The sequence below is a fragment of the Octopus sinensis genome, linkage group LG9 (assembly GCF_006345805.1).
Source record: "Octopus sinensis linkage group LG9, ASM634580v1, whole genome shotgun sequence".
NCBI lineage: Eukaryota > Metazoa > Mollusca > Cephalopoda > Octopoda > Octopodidae > Octopus > Octopus sinensis.
The window spans coordinates 57,897,576-57,910,544 of NC_043005.1; the positions used below are offsets into that span (position 1 = coordinate 57,897,576).

Genomic DNA, 12,969 nt, shown 5'->3' on the forward strand with positions numbered 1-12,969 from the left:
GGTTATCTGGCTATTTGAAAACGCTATGAAAAAATACCGTTAAATAAAGGGAAATTACTGTGTTATAACTCTGCTTGCCTGCGTACTTATACATCGCTCGCATTTTTCGTCATAAAAATTATATAAAAATACATAAAAAATATATAAAAATATATAAATTCTTCTTGGAACATAACATAGAAAGCATGTTCTATCTGTTTTCTTTAGGGGACCAAAAACGTAACAGAAATTTAGTCACATGTGGGCATGATCCGAAAAGCTCTGTCCTTGTATTTAGACATGTAGTAGGAACAAAAGAAAAGCGACACAATTATCTAATCATATTTGGTCTTTAAGAGATAAAGGTGTCGATTATAACATACAATGGAAGATTTTGGCCAGATGTAAGCGCTATACCAACGGCAGCGGAAGGTGCAGTCTATGCGACATGGAGAGATGGCTTATCTGGAAAAGCAGCTTAGACCCTACTACATGTCTAAATACAAGGACAGAGCTTTTCGGATCATGCCCACACGTGACTAAATTTCTGTTACGTTTTTGGTCCCCTAAAGAAAACAGATAGAACATGCTTTCTATGTTATGTCCCAAGAAGAATTTATATATTTTTATATATTTTTTATGTATTTTTATATAATTTTTATGACGAAAAATGCGAGCGATGTATAAGTACGCAGGCAAGCAGAGTTATAACACAGTAATTTCCCTTTATTTAACGGTATTTTTCCATAGCGTTTTCAAATAGCCAGATAACCGAAGAGATGGTGTTGTGGATTTCCACTTCGGCATCTGAAACTCAGAGTTTTATCTTGACTACCGAGTAATGTAACATATTATTGTATATATATATATATATATATATATATATATATATAGATTAAATGGCAGAAGCATAAACGCCAAGATATCTACCTCTGAAAGTGTTGGACTCATCTCTCGGATTGTTCCTACGTTGATGGCCAGATAATTTAAATCCTGTTTTTGCTTTTAAATATTCTGAAATTCAACCACCCGTTTACTAGCAGGTAAACACATCAAATTCAGAGGATTAAATTTTTTAAACTTGTTATAAATCGTAAATCAAATGCTTTGAAATGAAACGAATGCTGCGTTTGTTTAGTAACAATAAAAAATAAATAAATAAATAAACAAAAAATAAAGCAAAACATTTTTATTAAAGCGGTTTTGTGTGTGGTGTGTCTGTATGCGTGTGAGTGTGAGTGTGAGTGTGGCATTTTGTAAAAAAAATACTTTCTCAGTCCTTCACCACCACCATCACTCACCATCGTCGCCACCGACATCCATCACCAAAGTCACTTCCGCCATCGCCATCGCCACTACCACGAAATATCCTTATGTAATTTATGGCAATATTAAGTTCTTCATTAGTATTACGACTGGCGGAAATAATCCTCTAGTTGCTATCGCAAAGCTAAAATGCATGAAAATATAGTGGTTTGAAGTTTTACAACCTTATTTTCTGGTCGTATGGTTTTTCACTGAATAAAACCATAATTTGTTGCGACGTTAATTAGTCAAGAGTATTTCAGAATGAAATTCGTTATTTGTTTTAGTATTATTATTATTATTATTATTATTATTATTATTATTATTATTATTATAAATATTACTAGTATTATTATTATTTTGCTGCAGCAACACTCAATGCTGTTTCGGAAATTTCTCTCTTAACTACATTGATTACTCCTTTTATATGATGCTACCAATATAACGGACGAATATTGTAGGTCATAGAAACATTATTAAATTAGAAAGAAGTTGACAAAATAACAGCCCTTTACTTTCTAGCTCTCTTCCTTTCTCTCTCCCTCTCTCTCTGTCTGTCTCTGACACACACATACACCCACTCACACACAGACTCACACATAAAACCCTTCACGCAAATACAACCACATATTCATATACACAAGTATATGATGCAATCACATACTCACATTCACAAATACAGAAACACAAACACGCACACAACCACATATCCAAACACAAAAAACAACCACGTACACGTATACATAGATATAACACAAACATATCCCTAAATACACACACATGCACGCACACACAGAGAATCACATACACACAAATACAAATAGCATACAAAGCTCATATACACACAGTCATATAGTCATACGCACAAGCAGACATGCATGCAGTTGTATAGTCATAACTGAAATTTGAACAAACGTACATATATGCACTAATGTCTGCATATGCACAGATAAACGCAATTTTATCGTAGTACCTTTTCGAGGAATCAAACTTAATTGCACTTTTAGTGACGCCATTTTGGAAGTCTTCAGCGCGCATGCGCAGAGTTAGATTTCTTCCGGGAGGCCGCTGGAAGTTCCCTCATGCGCATGCGCAGAGAACTACCAGCAGCAAAACTTGCCGTGTGTCAATCTCTCTCTCGAAGCTGACACTGAATTGAACGGATGCGTCCTCACAGCTTTGCCAAGCTGCCACCACGTGGCGAAGCTACACTACGCTGGAACGAAACACGATTTGGTTCACACCATTTAACCACAGCGACTAGCTCCATGGCTACCGGTTTGCCCTGAAGGAAATATATATATATATTATTGCGAATCCAGGAAATGAAAAATATTTATGTTGTTGAAGATATTCGAAGTCTTGATTTTCCTTCGACAAATAATTTAATGTAACGGGATGAGACCTGCACCCCTCAAGTGTTACAGACTTTTCATCCTGTTACACATTCTTACTTATCATCACTGCATTATACTTTTATAAAAAAAAACTGAATTCAATGTTGCAGTGAATAATAACCCTTGCACAAGTACAAATACATTCACAGACACACATCACTATACAGCATTTCCAAGTAACGGAACCTTAATGTTGCAACCAATAGATCAGATTCTCAACACCGCACTTTGTCGTATGTGGTGCTAAGTTTTTTTCGTTCGACGTCACTTCGTCAAACGTCTTTTTGTCCCATGATTTTTTTTTTGTCCAACGACAAATCCTATTAATAAAATTCTCAATGACTATTTGATTTTGATGTTCATCTTGTTTTCGATGGAGTTTGTTTAAAATTAGACAAAAAGTCGTTGGACAAAACAGAAAAATCATTGGACAAAAAGACGTGGACGAAGTGATGTTAGACAAAGTGACATCGGACGAAAAGTCGGGTCACGGTTGCATGACACTGTAGCAGCTGATGGCACACACACACACACACACACACACGCGCGCATACACATACACTCTCTCCTCTTCATCATTTCGCGCCCACTTTTCCATGTTTACATGGACCAGACTTTGTAAATTAGAGGCAGGTTTTCTATGGTTGCATGCCCTTGCTGTCGCCAGCCCTCACATGCTTCCAAGCAAGGTAATATTACCTCATGACATGTTGTCATAGGGAATTAGTTATAACGGCACACCCCTCTCACGTGATGAATGGAATAACCTAGTCACTATAAGTAAAGAGAAGTACATGAAGTACTGGAGTACATAGTAGGCAGTCAGAGATAGTCGTGTCTTTGCTGATTTTACTAAGTATATTGTATACCGAAGAGGGCGCTATAACGGTCCAACATTTTAAGGATTATAACAGTGGCAACGAGGATTTAAAGAACTCACAAGGAAGTAATAAACTCGACGAGGATTTTAACAACTCACGAGGAGTGAACAAACACACAAAAGTTTCTGTTATGTGAATTTTAGGAAAAACAAATCGTCAAATTATGGAAAATTTGTTGGCTGGTTTGCTCGAGTTGCAAAAACAGCAACAACAACTGAAAGAACAACAGCAGCAGCAGCAGCTACAACTGTAAAAGCTACAGCAGAAACAACAACAACAAGTAAATGAAGAACAGCAGTTGATACAACTGCAAAAACAACAGAAGTGGAGGCGCAATGGCCCAGTGGTTAGGGCAGCGGACTCGCGGTCGTAAGAATGCGGTTTCAATTCCCCAGACTGGGCATTGTGAGTGTTTATTGAGCAAAAAACACCTAAGCTCCACGAGGCTCTGGCAGGGTGGTGGTGAACCCCGCTGTACTCTTTCACCACAATTTTCTCTCACTCTTTCTTCCTACTTCTGCCACAAAGCAGAGGAACCATGGTGTAACCCACTATGGTGTGGTAAACTTTCAGACATACTATATATACTACTAAAGTGGAACATCCACCGATCCTATTGCCCGACTTGTAGAAGACTGTGAGCGCCTGATGACATTCTAGGTTCTTGGTGCCTAGTCTCGGTCTATCTTTTACCCAGGCCTGCAACTCCATCAAAAACACGAATTGCCATTCACGTCCAGGACCACCACCTTACCGCCCGAGTTCAAGAAGATTGTCTGTACTGGAACCTCTAAAGATTTCCGGAACTGCACAGCTACACTGCCACTTGCTTCTGATAGACCAAATAATGAGATTATCTTGTAGACTTCGAAAACAGATACTAGAGCATGCTTTTCGGAAATTCTTGCTTCGCTAATGGAGGCCACATCTAAATCAAGTGACTTGAGATCGTTAAGCAAGCGACCTTGCTTCCAAACTGATCCCAGGCCAAGCACCTTCACACATTCCACTCTCAGCACAGTCACGCTAGTCGGAGAAAGAAGAGGAGGAACTCACTTTGATTTTCAAGAAGACTAGATGTTCCGGACGTTTCCATTGGCGAATTGTTTTTAAAAGGCCCTTCCAAAAGCTTTATGTCCATTGTCTTTTTAAAAATCCCAACACTAGTTGAGAATTTTGCACGGATTGCTTTATAAACGTTTGAGGGCGTTTAAATTAATAACTTGTCCTTCAGGATTTTGAGGATTTCATCCTCAAATTCTTTCCCCTCTGTGTCGATTTTGCTTTACAAAATCCACCAATTCACTGATGCTTTTACTCACAATAGCGAAATTGACGAATACATTTTGTATACAGTCGGAAGTATTTTGTTGTTTTTGCAGTTTCATTATTGGCTGTTTATGTGTTTGTGCTTTCTCGTTGTTGTTGTTGTTGGAGTAGTTGTGAATTGGGCTACAACTGTGCTTTTTGTATTTATTTTTGATGTGTTCTTGGAGTAGGGCTATGTAGCTTCATCCTCCTTCGACTGCCCCTTTTGCTACAGTGATCCGTGGTTCGACCTGCTCTTCTTTCTCCATGACATTGCTGTTGTTGTCGGTTTGGGGAGCAGGGCGTTCTGGAGAAGCTTGCTTTTCTGTGGTACCCGAGAATAAACTCCTTTCATTGTCTTGGTTTGAGTGTATTAATATCCTGAGAACTCCCTCGTAATTTTGTGTTTGCAGTATTGGCAATTTTGCTTTCTTTGTCTGAGGGTAGAAAGCTTTTGAGTCACAAATCCACATGTGGCATCTTGGCTTTCAACCCTCCAGTAGTACTGACACGTGTGTGCTATCTGGAAGTTCTATTGAGTCAGGTGGTTCGTCAATATAGGTTTGGCTAGATTGTATGGCCAGTTCCATACCTATACCTGACCTTGTTGCGGTATTTTCCTTACTTCCAAGATAGTCACCTTTGCCTCCCTCTATACCTGCCAAGACGGCCGCCACCAACTGAGTGATGGATATTTCTGGCGGCACGTTCATCACCCCAACTTTAGCCAGGCGTTGGCCACGATAGCTGGGGATTAAGAAGTTTTTTCCTCAATGTCGTCGCCGAATGAAATCTGACTTCTTCAGTTGCTATTATCACTTCAATTGTACCAAACTTCTTTCCTTGAGTAATGTGGATCTTGTGTTCCCACACGCGCCCAAAGTTTTTTTGATTTTGGGTCTCAGTAGCATTTTCCATCCTGTGTGATTTTACTCTGATGCTGTGCTATGTTACAGCGTATCTCAAAATGTTTTCGATCACGTCGAGTTGAGGGCTGAGGGCTACTCGTCTCCCATGTCTTTTTACATTTCGCCTGGCCAGTTTTAACTCTTCATCTTTGGAGGAAACTTTTAGATTTCTTGCAGCAATCGCAAAAGAAATCCTCTTTCCGGTATCTCTTGTCATGGCTGTAGCTACTTTAGCGGCTGCAGTGACGTCAAGGGAATAGGCGGCAGCGTCGATGGTGTTCGCGTATCTTTCAAAATTTTCTTTGCTTTTCGTTTCCTCTTTAGGTTTCATTTCTTTATAATTGGTATTGTTGTTAAGGTTGTTATTGCTGCTGTCGTCGTCATTGTTGTTCAGTTGCTACTTTAATGAAATGTCAAATGTTTTGACGCTGCTAAGAGACGAAAATGTGTTCGCGTCAGAGTTTGCGTTTGCTGGCATGGCGGTGATGTCATTTACTGTAGCCAACACTACACCAGTATTCTCTCTCTTTGCGGACAAAGAACACGCCCCTTTATTGAATATTATGATTACTTCGTTCTCCGCCATGTTTCAAAATATTTGGAAAATAGCAAAATCTTTGATTTTTTCCGATAATTGAAGAAAGTTAAAAAATATAGATGAGCACCCTCCTGCAAAACAGAAATACTATCAGCACTGTCCAGACAATGTTAAAAACAACGCTGTAACAATAAAAACGAAAGAACGGGGTCTTATGAATTACGGAGCTTCAAGTTACCATGTCTTCCCAGAATAGCGTCCATAAAAATAATATTTTCTACTATAGGCACAAAGCCTGAAAATTTGAGGGAGGGGACTAATCGATTAAATCGACCCGTGTTTCACAACTACTTAATTTATTGACCCTGAAAGGATGAAAGGCAAAATCAACCCCAGCGGTATTTGAACTCAAAATATAAAGACGGACAAAATGTCACTAAACATTTCTTTCTGGTAAGCTAACAATTCTGCCAGCTCGCTGTCTTAATATTAATTATAATAGGCGATGAGCTGGCAGAATCGTTATCACGCCAGGCGAAATGCTAAGCAGTATTTTGTCCTTTTTTATGTCTTGAGTTCAGATTCTACCAAGATCGACTTTGTCTTTCATCCTTTCGGGGCTAATAAAATAAGGACCAGTTGAACACTGGGGTCGCTATAATCAACTTAACCCCTCCCCAGAATTTTCTGGCCTTTGAAACCTATAAAGGATTCATATTTTGGCATAAGGTCATCATTTTCAGGGACGGAGCTATTTGATTGCATCGACCACAATGTTTGACTGGTACTTATTTTTATCGACCTCGAAAGGATGAAAGGCACAGTCAATTTCAGCAGAAATTGAACTCAGAACGTAGCGACGAGCGAAATACCGCTAAGCATTTCGTCCAGTGTGCTAACGATTCTACCAGCTCACCGCCTTCAATAATAATAATAATAACAATAATGGTCTCTGATTTAGGCTCAAGACCAAACATTTTGAGAGGAGGTGATGAGTTGATTGCATCAAAATTTGTACTTGACTGGTACTTTATATTATCGACCCTGGAGGTATGAAAGACAAAGTCGACCTCAGTGCGATTTGGAGTCAGAGCATTTTTTTCTGAGACTCTAACGATTCTGCCACTTTCCATTCTTAATAATTGTTTCTAACATAGATGTAAAATCTCAGATTTGGGGAGACGGAGTTCGTTGATTATATCGACCCAGCACTTGAGTGGTACTTTATTGTATCGACCTCAGTGGTACTTTATTTTATCAAACAACAAAATCGACCTAGCCAAAATCTGAACTCAGTAGGTAAAAGGACAAACCTAAATACTGCAAGGCATGCAATTATTTGGCCCAGTTTCAACCAAATATAAGCATGGTCATTTTTCATATGCTTCTATTTATAATGAGCAGAAGACATACATAGCATGTTTAACCAAGTCCAGTGATGCTGTATAGTTGTCAAATATGTGTAACAAATTAAGAAGTCTCTTCTGATAAGCAATGTTAACGTTTGCTTGTTATTACTTCAAAGAATATCCATTTCTGATTTTCTTTTCCTTTCTACATTCCAATGAAGTGAAGACTGAATCCAGTAAGGCTCTTGAAGAAAACCTCCACGGTTCAATGGCAGGAAAGATGGCTGCAGTAATGCACTGTGGAGTTCAGAGAGTAAGATGAGGCAAGTAAGATGTCTCGGTCCTCCGCTGTATCCCTGGTCATTTTGATCTGGACTTACAACTGGACCAAAGATTGTCAGAGATAAGAGAGGAGGTTGATGGTATGTAATTATTCATCACTTAAGACAAAGTTACTGTGCAAATCATTAGTCATCCTTAAGGATGACTAAATGTTCTTGTGACTCTGACAAATGAACACAATATTTCAAAATACTTCTAAATTGTTGGAAAATGTACAAAGACCACAACATCTCAATCACCATCTTCCTTATAATTCTGTGACCATAGATTTCTGTGGTTAATATTAATCTTTTAGGTAGGTGATGCTTTATCTTTTAGTCAGTGCCCATGATAACTCATAGGGTCTCCAAGACTAGTGAGATAGAGGAGGGAGGGAGGATGATACCATTTAACTGGAAACCTGCTGGGAATACTTGCAACAAAATGGACTCCACTAAAGACATCCAAAATGTCAGGTGATGATGTCAATCAAGAAAATGGATTAAGTCTACCACACAATTAGGTCATTGTAAAATCTGAACTCAGAATGTAAAGAACTTGAACAAATATCATAAATACCATAAGGCATTTTGTCCAACATTCTTACAGTTCCTGCTCATTCACTGTCCTGGGTTTACACTTTTGTATCAGGTCTTAGAGGATGACAATCAAAGTTGACCTTGATGGTACTGGAACTCAGAATAAATACAATCAGGTAACTTATTGTTGTGTGGATGCCCCCAGACGATGAAGTAGGCTAGCCCGATATGTAAATATAGAGGGAGAAATCTAGACATCGGGAGTTGAGTGAAGTTGAGTAGAGGTCATCCGAACGTGCGACATAACACTTATCTATTGCTCTAACATCTCTACCAATTCATCACTAGTGGTTGTTGTACTCTGACTACTTGCAATTGTCACCACCTTTTTGTGTAGTTAATAGCTGGTTCCTGCTTCCACCTTTTATGTTTTTATCTGCTGCACTATCTTTCTTTAATTTTAGACATGAAGTAATTTGACCAAATAATAAGGAAATACCAGGTACAAAATGAGACAGAGTGATGGGGGAGCGTGACTTCCTTGCACTTCATTTCTACTGGTGGGAGTAAGGGATCCTCAAACTAGTGACCTGAGAGGGAACTTCATTAAAGGCACCCAAGGTCAGGGCATCCATGGTTTCTTCCTAGCAATGTTGTGTGATCAACAAAGTGTAGATCAGTCAGTGTCACACCAAATCAATGATCCTGCAGCATGGTGCAGCTGTAAAGCCCAGCTCCTTATGGCCTCGAACTACTTACTGGTTTCCAGAACAGTGATGAAGGGCTCTAATGTTCAAATTTGTAGGACTCCAGCCCACAGCTCAACAACTTCAGTTTCACCATTCATTGCAATCATCTGTACAGTGGTGTTTTGTAAATATGACCACAATGGCCAAAATTACAAACACTTAAAAGAAATAAAAAACAATCTCAAAGATGCCCAAATCTGAGGCTTCTGATCTAATGATGAAATTACGAAAAAAGAAATTAGTTTACTGATTTACTACATAAACACAAGGTCAGTTATTTTGTTGTTGTTGTTTAGTCTCCAAGTCAAGAGCTGATTAAACAATTCAATGATCAAAGCATTCATACCATGACCGTCCCAACTTATTTTCAGGGATAATAAACCCCAGAAAAACTTCTCTAGTGTGTCCTTTTTCTAAGATGGTAGGGTTTGGCTTCGTGAAGTATTAGCCACTTTTTTTTTTAGCAGGTCAAATAACTACACAGAGGATCCCTCCATTAGTTCATCACAAGGTAAGTATTTGTTATAAGCTTTTGGTATCTATTATTCCCGCAGCTAGCTAAAACAACAACCAAAACAACCAAACCATGATGAGGTGTTATGAACTTTAAGGGCTAAGATTTTTAACATTTATTAAAAACACCAACTTGAAACTGAAAAGAAGATTAGGCCCTCCATCACAACTCAAGTGGCCAAGTTACTAATTAGTAAAATCTCTGTGGAATTAATAACTCAGCTATCCAGTAAGCAAATGACAACAGAAATCAAGGCCTACCAAAGAGCCAGTTTTCCTTTTCTGTCTCAAATTAGTATTTATAACAATTAAATTAGTATTTATAACAATCAAGAGTACATTTTCCTAAGACAAAATGAAAACAGTAGAGTTTAGTCCAGTACATTATTCATACAACCTTTTCATATTTTAATGGTGGATAATAAAGAAAACATGATAACCACCCCCAATAAACAAATATATGTGTATGTGTGTGTGGATACATTTTTATATATATGTATAGACATACGCACACACATACAAACACATATATATATATATATATATATATATATATACACACACACATATATATATATGCATACATATATATGTTACAGACACACACACACATATATATATATACGTATAGTGTACATCATTCAAAGAGAGGATGTCTATTTAGAATGTGTAATTAATGTTTGTTCTTGGAATGTTGTTTGTTTTGTTTTCTTCCCGGGCCCTTTTCTTGCTATTCTGGTAATAAATCTTCGATTTCTTCATCAGCAAATTCATCCTCAACTTCCCGTCGTCGTGCCGCTGTCTTTGGTCGTTCTGCCTGTGGTCCGAGTGGATCTGAGTACGTGGCATCTGGAAAAATAATAGTAGCAAACATTATGCTATATCATAAAATACAAATTTGGGGGAATACCAACATGGATGCCAAATGTTGACAATGATGATGGTGATGATGATACACATACACACACATATAGTTTGTCTCTGCATGCATGCATATATATATATATATATATATATATATATATATATATATACACACACACACACAAGCTTAAAAGCCACCCGATAGGTCTCTTCATTGGGCCATGGGCCCAACAATGACATTTCATGCATTCAGTACATATTAAATTTTATTAAACTTGAACAACAGGTGAAGGAGCGGCTGTGTGGTAAGTAGCTTGCCTACCAACCACATGGTTCCGGGTTCAGTCCCACTGCATGGCACCTTGGGCAAGTGTCTTCTACTATAGCCTCGGGTCGACCAAAGCCTTGTGATGGATTTGGTAGATAGAAACTGAAAGAAGCCTGTCGTATATATATATATATATATATATATAATATATATATATATATGTGTGTGTGTGTGCGTGTATATGTTTGTGTGTCTGTGTCCCCCACCCCCAACATCGCTTTTCAACCAATGCTAGTGTGTTTACGTCACCGTAACTTAGTGTTTCAGCAAAAGCGACTGATAGAATAAGTACTAGGCTTACAAAGAATAAGCCCTGGGGTCGATTTGCTCAACTAAAGGCGGTGCTCCAGCATGACCACAGTCAAATGACTGAAACAAGTAAAAGAGTAATATTTTTCAAGCAATGAACAATTTTCATCAAAACAATGATATAATTTGTCGACTTGGAACGTCTTCCCATTCGGTGTCAGTACAAATAGCTTGTTTCCATTCCCTACCTTTGAATAACCAACATACAGCTGGCTGTAGGCAACAATAAACTTGCCTTTTAAAAGTTCAACAATAATTCTTCTGCCGCCACTTAATTTAAAGATGATCTGATGTATGTACAACAATTATTTGCAGTAGCTGATACGTGTCTAAACTCCTGGTCATTACACCACTGTTGCTAAACAATATTTTAAAGTGATTTTTATGATTTGGAATTGCTCTAAGCATATTTGACCTTAAAAATGTTTGAGATTTAATATTTTTTTGTATTTTTTTAGGTAATAATAAAATTAGTCAAATCTATTTTCATGCAGTTGGAGTGTGCTAAATCTCCATAGCTCCAATGGCACGAAAACAGGTCTGACAAATTTTATTAATATCTGAAAAAATACTAAGTTACCAACATATTTATAGTAGAGAGTTATGAGAAGTAATATTTTATGAGAGAATGAGTTCAATATGCACTTCAGTTTCAAACATTATGAAGCACGTGTTGTGGTTAAATTGCTTGATACAGTTATAATATTTAGGGAAAGATTTTCTCAAAATGCTTATTTTGGAAATTACTTTTAGAAATAGTTATAATATTTAGGGAGCTATTTTTTTCAAAATATTAGGATTAAGAAAAAAATCCCCAAATGAAGAAAAATGAAGAGTCATTGAATAGTGAGAGAGGGGTAAAGCATGAGGAATAGTAGATGTGTCATTGAATAGTGAGACAGGGGGTCGGAGAAGTAAAGTTGAAAATGTGTAACACACTGACATTCGCTTTCACATTTATTATTATTATTATTATTATTATTATTATATATACACACACACACACATACATATATACATACATATATACAAATGGATACATACATTTGAGTATGGATGTATACATGTATATTGGACCACTTCCAAAGTAAAGTCACTCAACTGATAAACATTCAATCACAAAAAGACACAAACACTAGCCTTGATCCCTCAAATGAGCTGTCCCCTCTCTCTGTCTTTTCTACTGCTACTATAACAACCTCTGCTCCTTGGAGCTAGCTGGATTTATGCCTCTACAACTCAAGTCCTGCATTAACCACTATGTCTATCAGTATGTCCAACCCTTCTGCACAGAACATCATCCCACTGGAATCTTCATCTTCTAGCACATCTCTTTCCTGCAGGTGTTGACTGGCAACTTTGTAATGTATGCAGTGATCCTTGCACCAGATCAACAAGGAAAGTACATGCATGCATACATATATACATACATACACACACACACACATACATACATACACACACATACATACATATATACATGCATACATACGTACATACATAAGAGGTGGTATCAAAAAGTTCCTGGACTAGTTCTGAAGTGCACCAACAGATGGCAATACATGGTTGTGCTGCGCATAGTGAGAGCTAGCAGTGACCTTCATGAGGCAGTGTGCTGAGCAACATTGCTGTGTTTACTTCACAAGTTGTGAAATTTGTGTTTATGTGATCACATGTATGT

At 37.8% G+C, this 12,969-nt stretch overlaps 1 protein-coding gene across 2 annotated transcripts in view; it reads right to left on the reverse strand.

The window, feature by feature from the left end:
- The window catches only part of LOC115215608 (intraflagellar transport protein 88 homolog), a 149,345-nt gene that overhangs the window by 4,063 nt on the left and 132,313 nt on the right, over nt 1–12,969 (reverse strand). The window contains exon 25 of one of the 2 annotated variants that reach the window (XR_005000679.1): nt 10,399–10,636. Coding sequence is in view for 1 of the 2 variants with exons in the window: in XM_029784830.2 (XP_029640690.1) it covers nt 10,518–10,636 (119 nt within the window). In the remaining variant the exon portion in view is untranslated. Of the gene's footprint in view, nt 1–10,157; nt 10,637–12,969 lie in introns of those variants that run through there. The other variant, XM_029784830.2, reaches the window with a different exon arrangement.